Source organism: Geotrypetes seraphini, chromosome 3 (genome assembly GCF_902459505.1).
Source record: "Geotrypetes seraphini chromosome 3, aGeoSer1.1, whole genome shotgun sequence".
NCBI lineage: Eukaryota > Metazoa > Chordata > Amphibia > Gymnophiona > Dermophiidae > Geotrypetes > Geotrypetes seraphini.
Genome location: NC_047086.1, coordinates 374,358,905 through 374,386,521, shown reverse-complemented (window position 1 = coordinate 374,386,521; position 27,617 = coordinate 374,358,905). Strand labels below are relative to the sequence as shown.

The 27,617-nt window shown below is 42.4% G+C and overlaps 1 protein-coding gene across 2 annotated transcripts in view; it reads left to right on the top strand.

Annotated features, from left to right (window-relative positions):
• Positions 1 to 27,617, top strand: part of ACYP2 (acylphosphatase 2) — a 182,931-nt gene that overhangs the window by 78,633 nt on the left and 76,681 nt on the right. The window contains exon 4 of one of the 2 annotated variants that reach the window (XM_033939916.1): positions 16,763 to 16,795. The exons of the other annotated variant lie outside the window; for it this stretch is intronic. Within the exon in view, the coding sequence (XP_033795807.1) occupies positions 16,763 to 16,795 (33 nt within the window). The remainder of the gene's footprint in view (positions 1 to 16,762; positions 16,796 to 27,617) is intronic. 2 annotated transcript variants of the gene reach the window in all.

Below are 27,617 nucleotides of genomic sequence, written 5' to 3'. Positions count from 1 at the left end.
GTTGCTGATAGTGCTAATTTGGACATCCAATGGTTGTTATGAATCTATTGAGTAATAATTGAAAACCATAGCTCAGAATGTCCAAGCATAATGCCAAATTAATGGTACAATTACGACTTTTACACGCCAGCTGTAAAATGGCAAACATACATGTTTTTAGGTTGTAACTGTTCACATCTGCTAACGATTTCAGAGACATCCATGTAGATTTATAAATATTTTCAGCCTTCCCACCTCAACATTTTTCTAAAATACATATATAAACATGCAGGTTGCCAGTATGCAATCTCTGAGACTTGTGCCATAGGGAACATTAGAATGGTTCCTAAGCAACAAGTTTTACATAGAAACAGAGAAAAATTAAGGCAGATAAAGACCACATGGCCTATCGGGTCTGCCCAACCATGCCATCTTCTATTCCCTCCTCTCCCTTAGAAATCCAACATGCTTGCCCCAAGCTTTCTTGAATTCAATGCTCCTTTGACCTCCTCAAGAACTGCCTTAATTCTTTAGTTGTGGAGCTAACTGAGGTTCTGAAAGGGTTGCGCATGCTGAGAACTAATTGCATCACTCACTTGTGGGCTTTTATCAGTGGGTTTTCTTTTACTGGTACTTTAAAATCGGAATAGTTCCCTGAAAATCTCGCATTTCAAGCAGATTGGTGTTTCTACCAGCAGGTGGTGCCACAGGCAGCAAAGCAATGAACCCAAGATGTAAAAATGAAAGCCTGAAAGGCAAAAAACTGAAACGGGGGTGGGGAGGACACAAAAAAGAGACAGGAATGGAGAAGAGGATGGGGGTTAGGGAAACATAATAGGAAAAAAATAAAGGGACAATGAGTCAGGAGTTGAAAGTTGCAAGTTTATTAAAATTTGATATACTGTGCCATTAACAGTGGTTCCGAGTGGTTCACAGCAATAAGTCATAAACAGATAGAAAGAAATACAAAATCAATAAGAAAAGGAAAATAGCAAGAGAGAAATATAAAATTCAATATTAAAAAACCCCCATAAATAAAGTAGACCACAATAACCTGAATGATTATGAGAAAGTAAACCTGAGAGAGAGAGAAGAGATAATAAATCAGAGATGCAGAAAGGTTGGGAAAATGTTTAGTTATCACAATCTGTCAGCTGCTGTTTGATATGTACTTTTTATACACACAGTTGCAGGATGTTTTTCTTACATTGGAGTCCTTCATTATAATGTATAAATATTGTTTAAAAATATTCCTTCCTGGTCTGGTATTCAGCGGTGTGGCTCTTTTCCTCCTGTTTGTTTGCTTTTCGGTACTAGAGAACCTTGCACCCATCCCATGGTTTGCTCTGCTGCCAGCATTACTGCCTGTTGGATTAGGTATTGATGCAGCAAGGAATCTTTAGCATAAGCTGTAACCAGCAGGCCACAGAGAATCAGCCTCATGTTCTGCATGATAAAACGTCTCATTTCGAGGCTAAGGAATTTTTCCAGATGATGGTAACGTATGGGTTAGGCCTGCACATAAATTTTACACAGAGCCGAATACATTTCTCCTGCTAAAATTCAGAGACTGTGCTTGAAGCAAAGAAAAACCTCTGACCTTCTGCTCTTTTAGTGTCTTAGCAGGGATGCACTGAACTGATATGACTGGGACATGTTATCATCACGTGTTCCAGCTTGGAGACTTTTCTGGGGTACACTGGCCCTTTTAGACAACTTAGAGCCCAGTCATTCTGGGGATCACCAGGAGGAGCCAAGGTTCCTGGGATTTCCCTATAGTAAGTCTAAAGCAATGTCTCACAAACTTTCCGGCCAGCGGCACACTAAACTCAGTGCCCCGGCCGGAAGGCACCTGGAACGCGCGTGTGTGCCGTCATTGCGTCTAAGTCCACACATGCGCGGAGGCCTGTCTGGTCACGACCCGCTTCAGTGGAGGGATCCGGGAGGAGGGGAGGTGCAGTGAGAGGAGGAGAGATGCTGGCAAGGAGGAGAATCATCCGCGCTGGCTGACTGCCTACAGGACATTCCTCTCGCTGTGAGATGCACATCCTGTAGGCAGTCAGTCGGCGCGGATGACTCTCCTTGCCAGTGTGTGGCAACACATCTGAAATCTCAGGAGGCTCACTGATGTGCCACAGCACACAGTTTACGATACACTGGTCTAAAGGATATTTCTGGAGATGCTCAGGTCAAGAGGTTGGAACAGGAGGTGTGGAAAGCATCATCTTCCCAGGTAGGAACTGAGTCCAAAAGACAATAAAAAATAATTCCTCATGATTCCTGATTATCATTGTTTAAGAAGGGACCCCCATGCTTGTGGCTTCTGACAAACACTGCTAAGAAGGAGACATTCTGCTAGTTCCTGATCCTGAGGTCTGCTTGCTCTGCTATGCCTGAGCTACCCTTCAAGTATGTAACAGAGCCTGAATGGCTGGACCCAGACTTCTGCCATTCCAGTGTATAGGCCTCCTCCAGAACACCTGCAGAGTTCCTGTTGCCTGAGAGACCTCTCTCCCGCACAGACCATTTTGGGCAGCATGCTTGATCCTGCGCCATACCAGAGTTCAAGGTGACCAAGGAAGGACCTTCCCTGCATGCACAGGTTGTATCAGCTTTCTGGGTAATAAGGGAGAAGTCAGGAGGCCCAGTTATTAGCCTGCACAGCAAACATGTTTTTGCTCTCCCAAATAAACCCTAGCCTACCTACACACTAACAAGTCTCATACCTAATTTGCACTTTCTGATTTATCATTATTATTTTTCACACTGCACCAAATATATCAGAATTCCTTCTCAGGGTTAGAGACTCATCCAGAACTAACAATCGTATGTATCCCTGATCAATAATAATTCCTTTTAAATTTGCACCATTATCTGCAATTTATAATAATAACTTTATTTTTGTATACCGCCACACCATATTAGTTCTGGGCGGTTTACATCAAGAGGACTGTTACAAAACAGCGATCATTACATGTCATATAGTATAGCAGTAATATTCAAATTACAAATCATTTCAATCCTTAAAAACTTTCCCTTTTCAGAAGTTTGTTTTATCCAACTTCTAGCTGCTAAATTGCCATTTTAACAGTTCCATGTATTTTTTAAAACTTTATTGTTTACTGAGAATTGTCCTAGTCATTAGTTTTGAAATTCGCATTGGACTGTGCAGGTAAATATGGAAAATAATCTTTAATGCAGTGTCTCGCAAACTTTAAATCCAGTGCCCCAGCCGGAAGGCACCCGGAAGTGCGCGGGTGTCGACACAATGACATCACGCACATGAATGACATCATCGCCTCGACATCCGTGCATGTGCAGAGGCCCATCTGGCTGCGACCCGCTTCAGTGGAGGGATCTGGGAGGTGCAGGTAGAGGAGGAGAGTGCTGGCTGACTTCCTACAGGACGTGCCTCTTGCTGGGAGAGGCACGTCCTTTAGGCAGTCAGCTGGCATGGATGACTCTCTTCCTCGCCAGTGTGTTGGGACACACCTGAAATTGCAGGAGGAACACTGGTGTGCCGTGGCACACAGTTTGGGATACACTGCTTTAATGTAATTATTGAATACACTTTTGGATTGCTCTAAACCTGATTTAGGTGCCTAGATAGATCGGAGGGGAGCTGCTCTACAGACCCAAAAAAGCCTACTGTATCTTGCATAACTTAACACTAAAGCACAGAATACCACTCCCTGAGGGACTGAGCCATAGGATGGGGAAACAGCGGAGAATGACAAGGCACCACCATCACAAGATTAGGTACATTCACAGCAGCAAGGCACTGCAGCAAGGGATGAACTCATATACTACTCATTTCATAGTAACATAGTAGATGACGGCAGATAAAGACCCGAATGGTCCATCCAGTCTGCCCAACGTGATTCAATTTAAATTTTTTAATTTTTTTCTTCTTAGCTATTTCTGGGCGAGAATCCAAAGCTTTACCCGGTACTGTGCTTGGGTTCCAACTGCCGAAATCTCTGTTAAGACTTACTCCAGCCCATCTACACCCTCCCAGCCATTGAAGCCCTCCCCTGCCCATCCTCCTCCAAACGGCCATACACAGACACAGACCGTACAAGTCTGCCCAGTAACTGGCCTAGTTCAATCTTTAATATTATTTTCTGATTCTAAATCTTCTGTGTTCATCCCACGCTTCTTTGAACTCAGTCACAGTTTTACTCTCCACCACCTCTCTCGGGAGCGCATTCCAGGCATCCACCACCCTCTCCGTAAAGTAGAATTTCCTAACATTGCCCCTGAATCTACCACCCCTCAACCTCAAATTATGTCCTCTGGTTTTACCATTTTCCTTTCTCTGGAAAAGATTTTGTTCTGTGAAGGTATGCTTTAATGTCTGAACAAGTTAGGCATGTGTACAAAATGCCAACTAAGTCTTTGAGATTTCTCATCCCATCAGTGTTAGCCCATACCATCCATCTCTTTTCACAAAACCTTTGGAACTTTGTGTGTCTAAGTCAGTGTTCCGCAAACTTTCTGAAGCTGCAGCACACTAAACTCAGTGCCGTGGTTGGAGGGCATCTAGAAATGCGCAAATGTCGATGCGATGATGTCATACACACGCGTGACATTACATTGACGTCTGCATGTGCGCAGAGCCTGCTATTATTACGCCGTTGGGGGGTGCTGGAGGAGGAGAGACGACAGCACTGACTTGATTGCCTACAGGACGTGCCTCTCACCACGAGAGGCATATCCTGTAAGCAGTCAGCTGGCGCCGATGCCTCTTCTCCTTGCTGGTCTCGTAGCACCCCTGGAATCTTGCCACGGCACACAGTTTGTGATACACTGATGTAAGCACTTTGAAAATATGCCTCATTATAATAATAATAATAATAATTTTATTTCTTATATACCGCTGTACCGTGAGGTTCTAAGCGGTTTACAGTATAAACAGAAGAAATGCAATAAGTAAGATTAATTAAGATGAAGAGAAAGTACTTAGAGTTCCCTGACTGTCCCAAAGGCTCACATTCTTGCTAAAGTACTTGAGAAAAATAAATTAGTTAGGTTATAAACATAGAGTAGAAGAAGGTAGGAAAACAGTTCATAGGAAAATTAATTTCGAATACATTATACATTATATATTGTTCAAGGCGGAATACAAATTATAGGAATTACTAAAAGAATTGCATAATATAGATTATCTAGATAAATTACATAACAGTGATTCGTGTACATTACATGGTGTGGTAGAGGATTCAATTTTGAGAATTACATATCAAGGGAATCAAGTGATAACAGAATATAGTGGAGATTATCAGTATATACTGTTTACAGATTGGAAGTTACCTAATAATGAAGTAAGAAATTTATTGGATAGTGTGGAAAATGTTTATATAGGAATCAGAGTATGTATGATAGGAAAGGTTCTAAGAATTGAATTAATGTGTTATTCTATCGAGGGAGAGCTTGTGCATAAAGGGAGGATATTAGTTGGTAATGACGTGTTTTCTGAATAGAAATGTTTTGATTTCTTTTCGAAACACTTTGATGTCTGTTGTATTGATCATTAGTTTGGTGATTGTGGGGTCAATTTTTGCTGCCTGTGTCGCTAGAAGGCTGTCGTATAGTTTCTTACACTTCTCCCTCTGTATCCGCAGTTTCCGTATCTGCGGATTTGCTTATATGCGATTTTTCGGCTGCTGACTCCGCCCTCAAAAATTATGTCATCATTAAAGTTCTTTTACTGTACCGATAAAAAAGTTTATCGCTTACCATTCACTCTGAAAATCGCTGCTTCCGTGCTTTCGCCCATAAAATCGCTGTTTCCCTGCTTCCAAGTGTGCACTGAGAAAAACGCTTTTTCCCCACATCCATAGAGAGAAAGGCTTCTTCCCAGCATGCATGGAAAAAAATCGCTGCTTGCCTGCTCCAGTATTGAACTTTTTTTTTGCCCTGAGAATTATGACTGTACAGGTATTGTTGTATAATAAAAATTTGCGAATTTCAATAGTAGTAATAGTGGCTTATTTCAAAAACCATGAAAAAACAGTAGAAAAGTTATTTGCGATTTTTCCATATTTGCGCCTATGGTCCGCCCGCATCCCCTGCGAATATGGAGGGAGAAGTCTAGGTACTTTCTCTGTCCCTAGTGGGCTGACAGTCTAAGTTTTGTTTGTTTGTTTTTTTACCTGGGGCGGTGGAGTGTTAAATGACTTCCCAGAGTGACAAAAGGAGCTACAGTGGGAATTGAACCCAGTTCTCCAGGATCTCAGCCCACCTGCACTAGCCATTAGGCTACTCCTCTATAAGTCTTGTTGCATAATCACAGGGCAGCTTGTGGATTTTTTCCCCCTTCTCCAGTATTATGCTTTGAAATTGAGACCCAGCTGGTATGATAAAGGGCAGATTGCTCCTGCAGGTGAGAAACAATTCCAATAAGTGATTTGATTTTCTTTGTAGAGAGTGTTTTCCACTTCAGCATATAGTAGGAATAAGCAGTAGATGCCAGCAGTGTGACGATGAGGAAACACCAAACTTTAATAGTTGGAGCAAAGTGCTTAGCAAGGCTGCAGTATGTAAATATAAATCAATAAATGTCAGGATCCAAAACCTTCTGAAGAAGCCATCTAATTTACTTACATATTAGTCTGTTTAGTCACTGCATCAGCACTTTTTCCTGTTTAAAGTGCTTTAGAAATCCTAAGTGGAACATCGCACAAAAAGGAAGTCTGGATAGTGCCCTTTAAGGCTATTAGTTTAGAACATTTACCCATTTGGCATTTAAGATGCTTTGAAAGTAAGAATGGTCAAACTGTTTGCCCAAGAATATTGGCTGCTTCTGCACACAAACCTCTGCTCAGTTCTTGAATTTCTTTTCTTTCTTGCTTTTTTGAATAGCATGACAATGATTATATGAATTCACTTCAATTCACAGAAATAAAGGTTAACAAACAAATAATATGAGCTGATACCTTTTCATTATATTAACTTAATCCATTTCTTGACTAGCTTTCCGGAGCTACATGTCCTTCCTCAGATTCATTGCAAGCCGTTTGCTGTATATGCTGAAGCTGTGACTGTGAAGAAATTTGCATCAACCAGACATGTCTAAGTTTGGCATTATTCCTACTGGATATTTTTTTACTTACCACTGACGCAGTCCTTGTAAGAGCGAAGCATGGTTGTATTGATCTTTTAGAGACTGTTTCATGTTTTAATCTGCTTGTGGTGTATAGTTTTATCGTGCTGGTTTACTCCATTTTGTTGCCTTCCTCAGATAAGAAAAAAATGAGCAAAACTAACACTGTGAGAACACATTAGTGAAACATGAAGTGTGCAGTCCGGTGATAGTGGGAAGGGGGGCAGTTGATGTGTGAGGGTCATCACAGGGTGATAGGCAGTGCAAGTTTATGCTGCTTTTCTTGTTATTGTTTATGTTTATTGAAAATTTTTCCAACCACAGCCATTCTCAAAACTGAATTGACAGACATAGGCCCTCTTTTACAAAGGCGAGCTAAACGTTAATGCGTGCATGTTATCCTATGGATGCGTTAGCGCACGCGTTGATTTAGTGCGTGCTAAAATTCTTAGTGCGCCTTTGTAAAATAGGGGGGATAATGTACAGAACATCAGTGAACTTTACCCGTAACCCCAACCCAACTCCCCCCCTCCCTATCCCTGTAAAATAAATCCAATCTCTAACTTAGGGTACCATACTCGGATGCCATGAAAGACCAGAATGCTATGGTACAATCGCAGCCGGAAATAAAACAGAGGATATAATCAAATAGTCTACTATCCAGAGAAGAATGTCCAGTTCATTGTGTGTTCAGAAACCAGGTCTCTGCTAAACCCTTTCTTCTCAATTTAATTAAAAAAGCCTTATGTTTATGGGTTGTTTAAAATTTCCCTTTGAGTATCCTAATCATAAGGTTATTAATTTAGTGGTCTGGTCCTGAAAAGTGTTCCCTTGCTGAGGTATTTTCTTAGTCTTTTCTGTACGTCTGATCTTGAGTCTCTGTAAGTTAGTTTGTTTTTTGCTTTTAATATTTCATTTTTAACATAACATACAGTATTTATTTTTAAAAATTCCATACCGTCTAGTTCCTATCCACATACATAATACCTAAAAACAATACAAAAGAGAGACAAATCATCAAAATTTAAATTCAAAATAATTCATCCGGTTTCCAGGAAGTATCTCTGTTTTCAAATCAATTGCTGTCATTACCAATACAAGGTACTTCCCTTTGGCCTGGCATTTTCCCCCAGAGTCTTCACGAAGTGCCTAATTGTGGCTGCCTCTCTCTGATCACACGGCCTTCAAGTTTTTCCTTACTTGGACGACTGGTTGATCAAGGCTGTCTCCTCTCAGGAAGTGGTCCAAGCAAGATCTCAGACCATCTCTTTTCTCCAGGTTCTAGGATTCGAAATCAACTTCCCCCAAATCACATTTCATTCCAACTCAATGTCTGCAATTCATTGGGGCAATCCTAGACACCACTCTCATGAGAGCGTTTCTTCCTCCAGATCGTCTTCAGGCTCTCATCCGTCTGTGTCAGCAATTGCTTCCTTTTCAAACCATCTCTGCCAGACGTATGATGGTTCTTCTAGGCCACATGGCTTCAACTGTACATGTTACACCACTGGCAAGACTACATCTTTGCACTCTTCAGTGGACCCTTGCTTCCCAGTGGTCTCAGGCGACGGATCGTCTCTCACAATATATATCTGTGACATCATCTCTTCTGTGGTTGCTTCACTGGTGGATGACCTCCTCCAATCTATCCAAAGGTCTCCTTTTTCATTTACCCCCTCATCACAAGATCATCATGACAGACGCATCCCCTTATGCCTGGGAGGCTCATATGGACGATCTGCAGACTCAAGGGTTTTGGACCGCCAAGGAGCTGAAATTTCATATGCTGGGCATCATAAAGAAGGGCATAACAACCAGGACGCGGGAAGTCATCATGCCATTGTATCGAGCGATGGTGCATCCACATCTGGAATACTGCATTCAGTATTGGTCGCCGCACCTCAAGAAGGACATGGCGGTACTTGAGAGAGTCCAAAGGAGAGCAACGAAACTGATAAAAGGGCTGGAACACTGCCCATACGCCGAGAGGTTGGATAGGCTGGGGCTCTTCTCTTTGGAAAAAAGGAGGCTCAGGGGAGATATGATAGAGACCTTCAAGATCATGAGGGGCATAGAGAGGGTGGATAGGGACAGATTCTTCAGACTGAAGGGGACAACAAGTACGAGGGGGCATTCGGAGAAACTGAAGGGAGATAGGTTCAAAACAAATGCAAGGAAGTTTTTTTTCATCCAAAGGGTCGTGGACACTTGGAATGCACTACCGGAGGAAGTGATCAGGCAGAGTACGGTACAGGGATTCAAACAGGGATTGGACGGATTCCTGAGGGATAAAGGGATCGTGGGATACTGAGGGAGGAGCTGGGATGTAACACAAGTATAGAAAGCTAACCAGGTAATAAGTATAGAAACCCAACAGGTCGTGCATGTGCAAGACCGGAGGGTTAGGACTTCGATGGGAAGATAGGACTTCAATGAGAAACTAAGGTGGCAAGGGAGCCCCTTCTGGTGATTCAGACAGGTCGTGACCTGTTTGGGCCGCCGCGGGAGCGGACTGCCGGGCAGGATGGACCTATGGTCTGACCCGGCGGAGGCACTGCTTATGTTCTTAGAACTCAGAGTGATGTTTTATGCCCTCAAGGCTTTTCATCATCTTCTTTGCCCTCAAGTCCTCCTTCTTTGCACGGACAATCAAGTAGCAATGTACTACATCAACAAATAAGGAGATACGGGCTCTCTCCTATTTTGTCAGGAGGCCCAGAAAATCTGGACTTGGGTGACAGTTTGCAATCTATTTTTGAAGGCGGTCTACATTCAAGGAGAGAAGAATTCCCTAGCAGAAAACCTCAGCAGAATTCTTCAACCTCACGAATGGACTCTCAACTCTGCAACTTTCCAGTCCATCTTTGCTCAGTGGGGCACTCCTCAAGTGGACTTGTTTGCGTCTCCTCACAATCACCAGTTGCCCCAGTTTTGTTCCAGACTTCACTGTCTTCTCCGTCTGGCAGCAGATGCCTTTCTCCTAGATTGGACGGGTCTGTTTCTATATGCATTCCCTCCACTTCTTCTCATGTTGAGAACTTTATTCAAGGTCAAGAGAGAAGCAGCCACCATGATTCTCATTGTTCCACGGTGGCCCAGACAACATTGGTTCTCCCTTCTGCTTCAACTCAGCTTCAGGGAGCCCATATCTCTTCCAATATTTCCTACTCTGCTCACTTAGAATCAGGAATCGTTTCTACATCCCAACCTGCAATCTCTATACCTGACAGCTTGGTTTCTCTCGGACTGAATCCATCTGCCTTACGTCTTTTCCAGCATGTTCGTCACATTCTGGAAGCATCCAGGAAACCAGCCACTCAGCAATGTTACTAACAAAAGTGGACTAGATTTTCTTCCTGGTGTCTTCTTCATCATCACAATCCAACATCCTTGGCAGTGGAATTGGTGTTGGATTATCTTCTTCATCTGTCTGACGCTGGTCTCGAGTCTACATCTATCAGAGTCCATCTCAGTGCTATTACAGCTTTTCACATGCCAGTCCAGGGAAAACCTCTCACTGCTCATCCTTTGGTCTCCAGGTTTATGAAAGGACGTTTTTCAATGTGAAACCACCTCTCAAGCCTTCACCTGTCTTCTGGGACCTTAACGTGGTACTTTCCAGTTTGATGAAGCCACCATTTGAACCAATGGCCACAGCTCATCTCAAGTTTCTTACCTGGAAAGTGGTCTTTCTTATTGCTCTCACCTCTCCCAGGAGGGTCAGTGAGTTACAAGCATTAGTAGCAGATCCACCCTTCACAGTTTTTCATCATGACAAGGTGGTTCTGCGTACACATCCAAAGTTTCTTCCAAAAGTTGTCACTGAATTTCATCTCAATCAGTCAATTGTTCTTCCAGTGTTTTTCCCTAAACCTCATTCTCATGCTGGAGAGACTGCCTTGCATACTTTGGACTGTAAGAGGGCTTTGGCCTACTACATTGACCGGACAAAGCCACAGCGAATTTCTCCCCAACTTTTCATTTCTTTTGATCCAAACAAGTCGGGGCACCCTGTATCCAAGCGAACAATTTCCAACTATCTGGCTGCCTGCATCTCGTTCTGCTATACACAGACTGGTCTGGCACTGGTGAGTCATGTCACAGACCACAAAGTTAGAGCTATGGCAGCTTCTGTTGTTTTCCTTAGATCTACGCCATTGAGAAAATCTGTAAAGCTGCCACCTGGTCCTCAGTTCATACTTTCACCTCTCACTATTGTCTGGAATCTTTTTCCAGATGGGATGGGCACTTCGGCCAATCTGTGTTACAACATTTATTTTCTTAGGCCAACACTCCCACCATCCCATCTCTGTTAGCTTGGAGATCACCCATTCATGAGAATATGCTGCCTGCTTGTCCTGGGATAAAGCACAGTTACTTACTGTAACAGGTGTTATCCAGGGACAGCAGGCAGATATTCTCACATCCCACCCATCTCCTCGGGTTGGCTTCTTAGTTGGCTTATCTTAACTGAGGGACCGCACACCCTACGTCGGGTGGGGAGGCACTCGCGCATGCGCAGTTTGGGCTATCGCGAACTTTCTAAAGACTTAAAGTGGCAATGCATTTTTAAAGTGGTCCATACCGGGGCTCCGTTGGTGACATCACCTATTCGTGAGAATATCTGCCTGCTGTCCCTGGATAACCTGTTGTTGGCAGTGTGGTATATTTCAAGGATTTGTGTCAGTTTTTTTCTTGCTGAGTTACTATTAAAAGTCGCCTTTTAAAGCTTTATGTTCTTGATTTCCATCCTTGCTGGAACTATTTATGTAAACATCTTTTGATCTTTTTGAGTTACGTATTTCTTTTTCACAGGAGCGTTTTCCCCACTGATATCTCTTGGAATTGTGTCTAATGACTGTTTAGGTAGGATATAAATTGTGTTGCCTGACAGAAGAAGTTGATTTGGCTTGAACTGGGGAAGGCTGACATGGCCAATAAAAATGGAGAACAGGAAATCTTGACTCCTGGGGAATAGATAGCAAAGTGTGAAACTTTCCACTGTCTAACCCCCCCCCCCCCCCCCAAGCATCCTGTCCATGGAACATAACCTTGTTTATCTCTCCAATCTAAGTGTTGGACTGAAGCATGTCAACTCATCTGCAGCTGTATCAGAGTGTACACAAAATGCACATAAATTAGCATCCTAGAACATTGTTCACATTTGCTGTGACTTGATAGAGGAAGCAATATGCTGGTTTCTTTGAAAATAGACTGCCTAAGTTGTTTTTTTTTTCACATAAGTTCATTCAAAATGCTTACACATCAAAGAACTAACCTAGCTCAGCTGATGTTTCAACTCGTATTTTAATAAACTGTATGCAGATTATTCTAAATGAGTGAAATGTTTTGACAGAAATCATATACAGAAAGTGTCTTCATTTTTGACAAATGGGTTTATCTCTGAGGATTTTATTTCATTTGGATTTTTTTTGTCAACAAAGCAAACTAAATTTATAAAAATTTCACATGTAAAGCTTGTTCTGTATGAAGAAACAACATCCATAAAAGTAGGGTTACCAGATTTTATTTATAGTAAAATCTGGACCCCCTAGACCTGACCCCCCCCCAGACCTGCCCAGTTTCACCCATCCCCGCCTCATTATGCCCCAGTCCCGCCCTAGCCCTGCCCCAGCTCCACCCCCCACTGCCTGCTCTCGTCAGGCAGGAGGGCATAAGCGCATGCGTGGATGCGACACAATGATGTCACGCACATGCATTTTAAAGTCGTCCGGACACCCGACATCATCGAAAAGGAGGACGTGTCCGGGGAATCCAGACGTCTGATAACCCTACATATGCGAAGACTCGTTTTGTTAGCCTCCAACAGCTCTTTTTAAATAAATAAATAAAGAATGTACTGTAGGGATCGTAGGCACCAACATTTTCAAAACTGAGTGGAGTTGCCAAACACGATACAAATTACCCCTTCCTGGATATAGGGCCTGATTCTCTATAGCACGCGCTGATAACTAAAGGCTACTTTTACTAAACCACAGTAGAGCTTTGCATTTCAAGCTAGTGCAATGAATTCATGTTGGAGTATGCTTATTCCCCAAGCTCAGTCTTATTATTTATTTAGAAAAATTCTTAAAACTTATCTATTTGAAAAATATGTGACTTAATTGCCATTTTGTATTTTGCGAGAAATTTTGATATGCTTATGTAAGTAATTCACTGTTTGTGCAGGTCTTTCTTGCTGTAAACCACCTTGAACTAATGGTTTGGCGGTATATAAGAATAAATTATTATTATTATTACTGCAGACTGGCGAGGTAAATGCTCTGATGCTCATTTAATTCCTATGAGCATTGGAGCTTTTATCTTGCCGGCCCACTGTACTGCAGTTTAGTAAAAGCCAGCATAAGATCATTATTTGGATTGTTTGCATATCTGCTTCTTGGGTTCTTTATATTGTTTTAAGCTTAAAGATGGGATGTTTTAAGACTAGTTTCCTGTTAAGAAAACAGCAATATAAAATCATGATGGCTGTGCACTTTTTCCTTCCTCAGTAATTTCAGAATATTGATCTATTGACTCCTGATTCACGCTTTCTGTATACTATAGATACAACATTTAGAACATCCTCTTCTTTATTCCAGTAGAGAAGTGGGCACTTGAGGTCAGTTGAATATTGACTCCTTAGGGACTTTTCAGAAATTATTGTATATATTCTCCTAAAGTATCTTTCTGGCTATGCACCTAAAGGAATCGCAGTCCAAGGAGGAGAGTGTGGTACAGTGATTAGAGCTACAACCCTGAGGTTCTGGGTTCAAACCCTGTGCTGCTCCTTGTGACCCTGGGCAAGTCACTTAATCCTCCATTGCCCCAGGTACATTAGATAGACTGAGCCCACTGGGACAGATAGGGAAAATGTTTGAAGTACCTGTATGTAAAAATCCCTATCCCTAATTGCAATTTTGATAATAAAATCCTTTAACTCCCACCCTTTGGTTCCTTTGTTTTATTTACCCACAACGTTCCATCTCCTTGTATTCTTATTTGTCTCGCTCATCATTTATCCATTGTATGGTGTTAATGTTAGAAGGAAAAATGTTTATAAAGCACCTTTCTTTATTCCTAGATTCAACCAGCTCACCTTTAACCACATGTTCATTCACCCCTTCAAAGAGGGAGGGAGGGGAGGGAGTTAAAAGATTTTATTACTAAAATGTAGGTTTCCCTTGATTAAATCCATGTTGGCTTTCTCTTATTAATCCATGCTTAAGTACATGTTTTGTCATTTTGTTCTTTATAATAGTCTCTGTCATTTTGCTCAGCACCAACATCAGACTCACCAGTCTATAATTTCCTGGATCACCTCTAGAACATTACATTGGCCATCCTCCAGTCTTGCACTCCAGTCCAGGCGATTTACTGCTGTTCAGTTTGTCAAATTGACTCATTACATCTTCCAGTGTCACAGAGATTTATTTCAGTTTCTCTTGCTCAATAGCATTGAATACCATTTCTGGCACCAGTATCTCCCCAGTATCACATAAGAGGGGCGTTGTGTCATAGACCAGTATCTCCCCCACATCTTTCTCGGTGAAGACCAAAGCAAAGAATTCATTCAGTCTCTCCACTATAGCCTTGTTTTCCTTGAGCGCCGCTTTTACCCCTCAATCATCTAGCGGTCCAACTGATTCTTTTCCCAATTTGAAGCTTCTAATATAAATAAAAACGGTTTTACTGTTAGGGGCATTTTCAAAACACTAGATGTCCAAAAATCAGCATAAATCTGCACTTGGACATCCAAGTTCAGATTTTCAAAACCATCATTCTGGACATCTTGCAAGGCATCCTAGCTGCTGTATGTCCAAAACTAAAGGGGGAGGCATGTTGGAGGTGTATTCTGAGTGGACTTTGGATGTGCTTAGACTGGGCATCTTGCAGTGATAAGCAAACGTTTCCCAAGACATCCTGGATAGAACTTTGACATCCGGCGCTATACCAGTTTTTAAAAGCATCTTAAGTGCTAAAAAGGTACCCAGACTGACCAGATGACCACTGGATGTAATGACCCACCCCACCCCCATACACACTCCCCAGTGTTCACTGCCCTCCTCCCACCTCCCAAAAATCTGAATGATACCTGGTATGGAAAAGCCTAGTAAACTGTCACACAGATGTCTTAAGTAGCCTAGTGAGTGGGCTAGTGAGGTATAGATAGGAGGACCCAGGCCTATAAGCCACTCTAACTACTACATTTATGGTGGAAAGTGTGAGCCCACCAAAATCCTACTATAGTGCTGTATAGATGCCACCTATCGCCATAGGGGATATTGGGGTGGTAGACAGGTAGGTGTAGTAGATTATGGAGTTTTGGAGGGCTTACCATACATCATAAGTGGGTTCTGGTGAGACATACACCTGGCACCCTTTATCATATCTCCCCCTCCTACCTTTCTGCTGTATTTGGATGTAATGTGGATGTAATTCGTCATTCCCCTGAGGTAGCCCGATTAAGGAGTGAATTATCGGGATTTGTCGGGATTTATCTTTTTGATGATAGATATTCAATTGCCTGATGGATTGTGGACACAGCGATTGAGATAAGGAATACATTTTTTCTAATGTTTTAAGTGCTGGGACATGGTTCACAAGAAGTTGCTGAATAATCACTTTCAACGCATATACATTTGGGTTCACTACTGTTGCCATTATTATCCTATATAATAAAACCCTAGCCGTGCATGCGCACTCCTACTTGCATGTTCCATTTTCCCTGATCTGTGAGATATAGGTCCGTGGCCGCAGGAGTGTGCATGCGCGAGTCCCCAGCCCCTACCTACCAGGACTGGCCGCCAGCGCTGGACTCCCTGCTCTCCACACGATCGGTAAGGCTCACTTACTCCCTTGCTGCCCCCCCCCCCTTCCCTTCCAGCGATCTGACCGGCTCACTTACTCCCTTCCCTTCCCGCGGTCCCGACTCCAAACCTGCGACTCCAGCAGAATCTGCAGCACTCTACCCACGCTGCTTTGGGGCCTTCTACTGCCCTGATTTACTCTGGCACGTCCCTGATGACATCATCAGAGATGCAGCAGAGCAAATCAGGGCAGTAGAAGGCCCCGAAGCAGCGTGTGTAGAGTGCTGCAAATGCTGCTGGAGTTGCAGGTTTGTCAGGACCGTGGGAAGGGAAGGGAAGGGGGGGGGCGGAAAAGGACTAAGGGAGCCTGCTAGACCGCGGGAAGGGAAAAGGGGGTTAGGGGAAACGCTGCTGCTGCACAGGGAAGTAGTGTGGGGGGGGAGGGAAATGGAGGGGGAGGGAATGCTGCTGTGGCTGCTGCACAGGGAAGTGGGGGGAGAGGAATGCTGCTGCATAGGAGGCAGGGAGAGAGGCAGACAGATAGATAGAAAGAAAGATAGGCAGTGGGAGGAAGGGAGACAGAAAGAAAAGAAGAAAGACACAGGGGCAGGGAGAGACACAGAAAGACAGACAAAGGAAGCCAGGGAGAGAGACAGTCAGAAAGAAAGACAGTGGGAGGGAGAGAGAGACAGAAATAAGGAAAGACAGACAGACATATATTCTAGCTCCCTTTAATGTAACGGGATAAAATACTAGTATTATATAAGTTTGGTGTTGTGGATTATTACTAAGAAGATACATACTGAAGAGAATTAAGATTTTGTATGAATGTATCTTGATTTTGATGTAGTGAAGTTTTTTTTTACAGACCCATGATGACATGGGCTCCAGTGGGTGCTGGGTAAGTTCAGGAGCTAATTATTGAGGTCTGTTTTTCTCCACTTGGCACTTTACTATTATTTATTTTGATTTCAGTTTTTGTACATTTGAATGGTGGTCCAAGCAACCCTTATAGTACAGACTGTATATTTTTGAGTATATGTCTGTGTCTGTTGGATTTGTGCTGTCACAAGGTTCATACCCAACAAGAAGGGAAGAAGAGGTCTTCTTGCCTTTACAATATACAAGAAACCACAAGGAAAATGCAAGTAGTGGAGCCTGGTAATTTATTTATACCAAGGTGACAATATAAACAGTCTCTGTTGATAACTCAGTGATCCTGAAATGCAGGCAAGAGTCCAGGCAAGACTAGGAACCCAGTTTCGGCATATAAAAATGCCTTCTTCAGAGGACACTTCAATAAACAAATAAATATGCATCAAGAAAAACATAATTAAACCATAATAAAAAAATTGAACAATTAATAAAAATGGGTAAATACAGTCATAATATATCAAAATAATCACATCAGTTAAAACCGTCAAATATAGCCTTGACCGGACGTTCTTATAGATCACTGCTTCATTCATTCATCCTAAACTAAACTAACCTTAAGTTTATATACCGCATCATCTCCACGGAAGTAGAGCTCGGCACGGTTTACAAGAACTTAAAAATGAGAAAGGGTAGGAAAATGTTTACATAAGTTTATAGATCGAGTGGTAAAGTAAGGGAAAAAAGAAATTACATGTTAGAGAAGAGCCAGGTTTTTAGTTGCTTGCGGAATAAGTGGAGGGAGCTCAGGTTCCGCAGCGGGATAGTAAGATCATTCCAGAGACCTGTGATTTTGAATAGAAGTGATTTTCCTGTATTTCAGGATTACTGAGATAGTATCAACAGAGACTCTATTTGAGACTGTTTATATTGTCACTTTGGTTTAAATAAATCACCAGGTTACATTGACATCTTACTTGCCTTTTCCTTGTTGTTTCAAGGTTAATACCCAGTTATTTATAAGCTGTAGAGCTGTAAATATTCTAGAATCATTTTAGTTCAAGAGGAAGAGCTCATTTATTCATGTGCATGAATAAATTTGCATATGTTAGTAAATGTGGACTTTGTCATTCCCATTGCCTTTATTTTTAGTGAAAAATGAGACCACTTTGAACTGATGTATCCAGGTAAATCCCAAGCCATATTTTGCGAGCACCTTTCACTCTTTTACTGTTCTATCGTGTGATATTTCTTACTTACCAGTATCTCCTTTTCCTTGTGTACACCATGTTCTTATTTTTCCATGCCAAAATGACATTCAGGGCAGTTTAGGTAGGTCCTAAACCATCTTGGGTAATTGAAAATAGATAACGAGTAGCATTTTTGCAGTGAATAGTGGTTGCTGTGCAACACTAAAAGTATATTTAGAAAGTTAACCTGACTTGGCTAAAAATAGAGTCCTGGCTTTTAGGGTGAATTTCTGTTTCTGTGCGAAGCTGATCAAATGTGGGCTTTGAAAACACATTCTGACATTTTCAACCAAAGCAGGAGAAAGAAAACTCGATGTTCTTCATATGTACACAATTCAGCTTTGAATTTTGATTTCCTTACAGTATATACCAGTATCTTAAAAGCCATCCATCCACATTGTTTATATGCTTGTAATATTTCTGAACCCGTTCTGAGCTCTTTGGGGAAAACGGGATAGAAAATGAATTAAATAATATTTTTGATCCCTACAACAAAATGTAAACCCTTGTAGCTCCAGAAGGAGCAAAGGTGAAATGGATTTTCTTAGTTTCAGAAGATAAGATCATAAACCAGAATCCATCCTAAATTCCCTGACAGCCTGAAGAGCAGGTACTTAGCCAATATAAGTTTTATTGTGAGGTTTCATGAGGCCCCTCTCTGTAAGCAAATTTATTGGACAGAGGAAAGCTCATGGAATATATTCAATCTAGGGGCAAAAATCCAAAATCCCATATAATAGTCATAATCCTGCATTATTTATACATTTTCTGCAGCACTTAGGGCTAGATTCACTAAAGATAGCAATTCAGTCACTGTTGGCTGATTCCTGGCCGATTTTTAAACAGCGATTGATTCACTATCTAGTTTGCATGCAAATGATTTGCACGGAGGTGCAAATCATTTGCATGCAAACTCCCCGACTCAATCACTCAGTGAGCGATTGAGTCGGGGTAGTAGTGACAGGAGAAGCAGCCTCCTGTCACTGCTGTCGGCGGCTTTTTCTTTCTTTTTTTTTTAAATGGGCCAGGTATTTTGCACGTATTACAGATGCAAAATATCTGGCCACTTAAAAAAAAAAAAAAAAAAGCCCCCCCCCCCCACCCCCGACAAGCTTTGTTAGAGTTTTTGAAAAGCAATCTCCACAAAGGGTAGGATACAAACCTTTGGGAATTCTTGGTACAAAAGGTAAGGGTGTGTGAAAACATTATAACACTGTACTTCCTTTCCTGTTCCTGCAATGGTCATTTAGTTGGCTTAGCATTCCTTTTCCCTTACGCTGAGGATTCCTAAAACTGTCAACCCCTCCACTCCCCCCCCCCATCACACACACACACACACACAGAGCTGGTCAGGTTTTTAAGATATCCACAATGAATATGCATGTGATACATTTCTATATAGTTGTCTTCAGATGTACCATAGGATCTAGAAGTTAGACTGAACATTGTTCACCTGCCTCTATCCAATAAGAGAGAAGAGACTAAAGTAATTCAGATTTGAAAGCTGGTATAGGAAAGTTATTAAGTATTTTCTTTTTTTTTTTTTGGGGGGGGGATGTATTGGAGCAATATCTTGCAAGATAAGGATCTATACCAGGGCTGGACAATTAATTTTCCTAAAGGGCCACATGAGAAACTGGGACTGTTTTGGAGGGTTCGACCAATAGGCTGAACTGCTACTAGTAAATGCTAAGATTAGGCTATGAAAATGTGAAACAAGCATAGTGAAAACACCAACATTACATCATTGGTAAAACCCCTTTTTGCAGCTTAGCTAACAAAGCTTCAGATATCCATGCCTGCTCTGCATCAATTAAGTTCTTATATTTCTCTGCGTGTTTAGTCTCATAATGACAATTCAAATTGTAATCTCTACAAACTAAGCGCATGGCTTTACCTTTGACTTCAGTAAATAAATACTTAGAAGTCCGTGTCTTGTTAAAAACTCTACGTTCTTTATCAGTCTTTCTTTTTTTATGTGAGATGACATTTGTGAGGCTTAACAGCTACCACATCTCTTGTAAACGTCTGTTCACAACACATTACAGTGAAGGTACATAACACTCATGCACAGACACATGCACGAACGTACGTAAATGATCATACCAAGTTTACAGTGACAATACTCATTCCTTCAGCTGGGTAAACTCATGTGGAGTCCCACAGGGCTCCCCCCTATCCCCCACACTGTTCAACATTTACCTGGCCGCACTGGGGAATCTATTGCAAAGTTTAAAAATCAAATTTTACATCTATGCTGATGACATCACCATAGTCTTTCCCCTAACAAACCTAACTCCCGAGACGAAGAATCACCTGGCATCTATCTTAAAGCAAATCGAACTATGGATGGCCAAATTCAAATTGAACTCAATTCAGAAAAAAACAAATTCTTCCTGGCGAGTCCGAACGACAAAATCAAAGATTCATCAATTTCCTTGTATGGTCAAGTCTTTCCTATTACAGATTCCATAAAAATTCTGGGAGTGACTCTGGACCGCTACCTTACTCTTGAAGCAAACACTGACTCACTGGTCAGAAAAGGCTTCTCAACATTATGGAAAGTACTTTGATGCAATCTCATTCCGCTTACTGGTGCGATCCTCCATTCTAAGCTTACTCTACTACTATAACATCATTTATTTGGGGTCTTTCAAAAAAAACCATTCAAAGACTCCGAATCATCCAAAATTTGGCAATCCAATTGATTTTTGGGTTAAAAAAAAATGGGAACACATAACTCCCTACTACCAAAAACTCAACCGGCTGCCCCTAGAAGCAAGAGTGCTATTCAAATTTGCCTGTCTCTGTTTCAAATCCATTCTTGGTTCGGCCCCCATGTACTTGGTTCCCCATTTTAACTTAGATTGTTCATCTAGACCTACACACAGAGTACATCTGTTTAACCATCCAACACTAAAGGCCTGCTGTTACAAAAATTACCTGAACAGAACATTTGGTTTCCAAGCAGATCAACTGAACGATTGGCTGGGTAATATTATCACATACTCTTCATCCTACCTAAGTTTCAGAAAATTAGTAAAAACAAACTTGTTTAACCGATTTTTAACCTAAGACCTCTTAAGCCTTATCTCTTCAACTCTAACCAAATTATTTCCCAAGTTCTCTTATGCCTTACCTCTGTATCCAAACAACACTACACTCAATAATGTGCCAAAAAATCCTCTGTATCCTGCTCACCTGTATTTTGATGACTTTACATTGTACCTATATTCGCTGATTGTCCAGCTCTTCTTTGTTGTAAACCGCCTCAAACTACTACATCTTTGGCGGTATATAAGAATAAAATTATTATTATTATTAAATTGATTAAAAACATAGAAACATGATGGCAGCTGAAGGCCAAATGGTCCATCTAGTCTGCCCATCCACAGTAACCATTATCTCTTTCTATCTTCGAGAGATCCCACGTGCCTATACCAGGTCCTTTTGAATTCAGACACAGTCTCTGTTTCCACCACTTCTTCAGGGAGACTGTTCCACGCATCTACCACCCTTTCTGCAAAAAAGTATTTCCTTAGATTACTCCGGAACCTATCACCTCTTAACTTCATCCTATGCCCTCTCATTGTAGAGTTTCCTTTCAAATGAAAGAGACTCAACTCATGCGCATTTACATTATGTAGGTATTTAAATGTCTCTATCATATCTCCTCTCTCCTGCCTTTCCTCCAAAGGATACAGATTGAGATCTTGAAGTCTGTCCCCATATGCCTATCATTTCTCCAGGATAATCTTAACAGGGGTGTGGCTGGTGCCCCCTCAAAGTATAAGTACTCTTGTGCTTTGAGGCTCGAATGGAAGAGGTGTCGGCCTCTTTTCCAGTTGTCTCCAGATTTTTGAAAGGATTGTGGCTCCATTTGCCTTTGTGACAGTTGTTCCCAATGTGGGATGTTACCTTGGTGCTATGGTGCCAAAATATGTCGGGCATTGTGTAAAAGTTGATTTTGAAGTCTGGATATACACACCTTGGACAACTCTTTGATGCTAATAAAGACTGAGTTTGAGCCTACATTTCCCTTGCTGCTTTTTTTAAACATATTTCCCAATGTATAGGCCCCCTGCTTTGTATAGGCTGCAGGAAACGCCTATTCTTGTTTTAAAACTCCTAGATAAGCCGCCCCATTATACAAGCCGTGGCGCTACTGGAATCCCACGTACCTTTTAAAATAGCTCCCTCGCTGGACGGCTGCCTCCTCCAATGTCGCGGCCAGCAGTGCAGGGCAGGAGCGATCTTTTTGACATCCAGCCTGGCCCCGCGCTGCTTCCTCAATGCCTGCTGTCAGTTCTCAATAATAATAATAATAATAACTTTATTTTTCTATACCGCCATAGTCAGACTGACTTCTAGGCGGTTCACATAGAAAAAAGGCTGGACAATCAGCGAATTACACAATGCAAGAAGAAGGGAGTTACATGATGATTAGGGGAGCATGGGGAAGGAATACATGAGAGAAAGAAGTTACATAATACATTGGGGTTATAAGGGGAAAGAATACCTGAGAGAGGTCATCTGATTAAGCAAGGAATTTGTCAAATAGAGTGGTTTTAATTGATTTTCGGAATGTGTTGTAGGTCTGGCTTTGTTTATGTGGTTTCCCAGCCAGGATTGCTGTCTGTTTGCTTGGAACATGAAGGTTCTGTCTAGGAAGGATTTGTATTTGTAGCCTATGATCTTTGGGTATGCAAGGGAAATTCGGTATATATTTCTCTACATTGGATTTGCAGTTTATTTTTTGTCTCTCTTTTTATCTATAAAATTACCCTCCACCAGTGTTCCCTCCAGTGTTCCCGCTAAGCTGCGCTGGCGTGCGCTGGCGCACAAAATATTACATCGCAGCACACAAGTTTCACATCACAGCGCACACTCGAGCGGAGGTGAGAGGAAGCGGCGGCGGTCTGCCCTGATCGCCTAAGATGCAGCAGCGGCGGCTCCTTTCATGATCCCCGTAAATTACGGGGATGCCGCCGCTGCTGCATCTTAGGCGATCAGGGCAGACCGCCGCCGCTTCCTCTCACCTCCGCTCGAGTGTGCGCTGTGACGTGAAACTTGTGCGCTGCGATGTAATATTTTGTGCGCCAGCACACGCCAGCGCAGCTTAACGGGAACACTGGTTCCCTCTAAGGTGAGCGCATGAGCGATCGCTCACTATTTTCAGTGGCGTAGCTCATACGCTTTCCGCTGTCACTCACTCGAGGGAGATGAGAGGAAGCGGCGGCAGCGGCCTGTATTTTCCAAAGTTGAAAGATGCAGCGGCGGCTCCTCTCAAGATCCCCAACTGCATCGGACTTCGTGAGAGGAGCCGCTGCCACGTCTTCAGTGGCTACCAAGGGGAGGGGGGGCGGTCCGCTCCGGCTGTGCACATCCCCTAAGGCTGCAGTTGGAGAGGAAGTTCGGGCCAGCCAATCGCTGCCTTGCTGGGCGGAACTTCCTCTCCGACGGCAGAATTGACGTCGCGGGAAGCAGAGAGAGCTTGGGGCAGCTGCGGCGGTGGCTTTGGGGTCTGTTTCCCCCCGATGGTTGCGGCGGTGGCTTTGGGGCCTGTTTCCCCCGATGGTTGCAGCGGTGGCTTTGGGGCCTGTTTCCCCTGATGATTGCGGCAGTGGCTTTGTGGAGGGTAGGGAGCAAGAAAGGGGGCAGGCAGGGAGACAGAAGGGAAACAGAAAAAAAGAAAGGGGGCATCAAGAGGAAAAAAAAGGAAGAAAGGACAAGGAGAGAGGAAGAAAAAGTTGGGGGAAGGAATGAGGTCTGGAGGAGAGGAAGCATACAGGCTGAAAGAAGGGAAGAAAGATTGGATGCACAGTCAGAAGATGAAAGTGCAACCAGAGACTCATGAAATCACCAGACAAGGTAGGAAAAATGATTTTATTTTAAATTTAGTGATCAAAATGTGCCTGAATTTATATATGCTGTCTATATTTTGCACTATGGCCCCCTTTTACTAAACCGCAATAGTGTTTTTTAGCGCAGGGAGCCTATGAGTGTCGAGAGCAGCGCTGGGCATTTAGCGCAGTTCCCTGCGTTAAAAACTGCTATTGTGGTTTAATAAAAAGGAAGGGGGGTATATTTGTCTATTTTTGTATGGTTGTTACTGAGGTGACAATGCATAGAGTCATCTGCTTTGACCTCTTTGAAAAAAACCCAGAATAGAAATGATAATTAACATTTTCTCAGCGTATAGTGTGCTTTGTGTTTTTTAATTTTATTGTTGGTAGATCATTTTGACTTGGTCATTTTAAAGTAGCTCGCAAGCCCAAAAAGTTTGGGCACCCCTGAGCTAGAGCGTTGAAGCTGTGTATTTCTATTTTATCCCCCCTTTTACAAAACTGTGGAGCGTTTTTTAGCACCAGCCGTGGTGGTAGCAGCTCTGATGCTCAGAATTCTATGAGCGTCAGGGCTGTTACCACTGTAGCTAAAATCCACACTACAGTTTTGTAAAAGGGGGAGGGGTTAGTTTGTGATGACATATTCCATACTAGGCGAAGGTGTTTTCTGTGTTCTGTGTGTTCGAAAGACATGGTTTTCTGTTAGGATTGACAGTGTAGGATTGATCTGTGCTGGTCTGGCTTGTTTAGTTTTACAATGGGTGTATTGATGTACTGCTCACTGCAATATGTAAGATGCTGCCTTTTCCTAGGTACTCATGTGTGACGTGTGGTTTGTTACTAAAAATCATGTTTTTCTTACAGATGGGGGGGGGGGGGTGCCAAAAAATGATGGGCCCCGGGTGTTACATATGCTACGTATGCCACTGTATGTAAAGATACCAGAAAGCTGGCGTAGCAAAAACTTTAGGTAAATTGTTATTCTTCTAAGTTTTGAGTATTTAACCCTCCCACAATCTCACGGGCACTCGTTTCAAGTTTATTGAGATTTTGATTTAAACGCAATATCAAATATTTTCAATGTGTATAACAAAAATAAATTAGGGGAAATAAATAAAATCATTTGAACAATAAACATACAAACATATCCATAGGTGATTAAAAATACATAAGGAGTACAAGGATAAACTACATTTGTTTAAAAATGCGTCCTCCGCGCCTGCTCATAAATTTGTGGAGTATGTAATTTGTCGCTCATGCATATTTTTTTTTGCACACACCTCATCAATCCTTAGAGGGAACATTGCCCTCCACATGCACTCAGCTGGGCTTTTGTAAAATTGTTCGGAAGTATCTGTGCATGAAAAGTGGATGTACAGAAACATAACACTTTTAACCAATGTGTGCATAAGGTGTTCTGAGGACTGAAAGCAAGCGATTGGGATGAGATTGGTACTTAGGTGCTTATTTGTAAAATATACACAAGTATTCATCTATTCTTAGCAGCAGAAATGTATTTATTTAAAACAATTTCTATTTCACTGTTCACAGCAATGAGAGCTTTATTTGGACTCTTAGAACCAGTACACACACACGCATGTACACACACGCGTCAATTACGCGATGGCTCTGGTTACAGAATTACGCCTCCAGCAAAGGTAGGCACTGGAATTGTAGGCCATGGTTTTCTAGGCCTACATTTGCGGTTTCCCCTCCTTTGAGGTGAATCGTACCTCCATAGGCACTTTAGGCTGCCTAATTCCACTTCCGGTGTTAGCCACGCCTACTGTGGAATTAGGTGGCATTAAGCGCTTATGGAGGCACGATTCCCACACCGATTTTTTTTAGACGACAGTTGGCGCCTTGAAACTTGGTCAAAAACGTCATTTAAACAACCTTTTTAGCTTGGGCACCAATCGGTGCCATTTAGAGAATCCAGGCCTTAGTGGCTCGCCGCTAACTGCAGATATCCAGCAGGAACTAGCTGGTTATTTCCTGCTGAATATCCATGGTTAGGCATTAAAATGCTATTTAACCAGCCAGGAGCCATTCCTTGATGGTTAAATAGTTTTGAATATTGGCTAGCAAGATGCCATTATAGAATACCAGTATAAGTTGGCATTGATACCAAAATGTAGATGCCAATCGTTATACACTTCTCCCTCCATATTCGCTGTGATAGGAGATTAACAGAACCGCAAATACAGAAAAAATAACTTTTCTATTAAAAACCATCGTGAATATGGTGAAACTGCAAATAACATGGTGGGAGAGCTGGCCTGTTCCTGAAGGAGAGGCAAAACACGGTGAAGAAAGTGCTGGGAATTGGCGATTTCTCTATGCAAATTGATGTAATTGGGGGGGAGGGGGAGGAGCCAGCAAGCTAAAAACCATGAATAATCGAAACCGTGAATGCTGAAACAGCGAATACGAAGAGAGAAGTGTGCCTGTCTGTGGCAGGCATAACTGTTGGCACTGAAGTTTGCCAAGTGGCACACATAACATAGAGTATTCTTTTTTGGTTTTTGTTTCAATCATGTTTATTAACTTTCAAGAAAATACAGAATCAAGAATAACAAGGCGACACAAAGAAAAGTTGTCATGTACAATAAACCAAAGCAGAGACAGTGTCACAAAGGTCAACAAAGTCAGTGACTATCCATCCCTACTACCAACTCCCCCTCCCCCAGGAATGTGAAGGATGAGCAGCACAAAACACAATTCAGGGCCAGCCAATTAAGACACGGCTGCGTGCATGTGGAGTCAAAGTATCCAAAAAGGGCTGCCAAATAGTAAGCTACACCAGTGATTCCCAACCCTGTCCTGGAGGAACACCAGGCCAATCGGGTTTTCAGGCTAGCCCTAATGAATATGCATGAGAGAGATTTGCATATGATGGAAGTGATAGGCATGCAAATTTGCTTCATGCATATTCATTAGGGCTAGCCTGAAAACCCAATTGGCCTGGTGTTCCTCCAGGACAGGGTTGGGAACCACTGAGCTACACAACATACAGGATTCTTTTAGCTATGCATATAACTGGGAGACCCACCTGTGCTCTGCCCTGTGTTTGCCTTTTTCATTTGCACACTAAACAGTTTGTGTGTGCAAGGTTATAGAATAGCACCTGGCCACGTGCACAAGGTCACATTAAACGTGCATAAGCGCTAGTGTTCTATAACTTGTGTGTGCAATTAGCACCTAAGTTTAGGCGCCAGGTTACAGAATGAAGCGGGTAGTGTCCAGCACTGTGTATCCTCTAGAGCAGGGGGTGTCACTAAGTCCTTCCTGGAGGGCCGCAACCCAGTCGGGTTTTCAGGATTTCCACAATGAATATGCATGAGATCTATTTGCATGCACTGCTTTCATTGTATGCTAATAGATCTCATGCGTGTTCATTGGGGAAATCCTGTAAACCCGACTGGATTGTGGCCCTCAAGGAGGGACTTTGACACTGCTGATCTATAGAATAGGTGCAAAATGTGCACCTATCAGGGATAGTTACTAAGCTGTAATAAAATCTCACTTTACCATGCGATTTACTAACCTTAGGCCTATTTTTACTGTTTTATGAGGGCTGATGCTACCCTGGTATTCTTTGTGCCTGATCCTTACTGTGCCAAAGATAAATTTGCTTAGTGGCTGGGCAGGAACGATCCCTAGCCACTCTTATCACGTTGCCTCCTGCCTTCAAAACTGTGCTTCTGAACCCCAAGCAGTAGTCTTGTAGTACTACCGCTAGGAGTGAAACAAG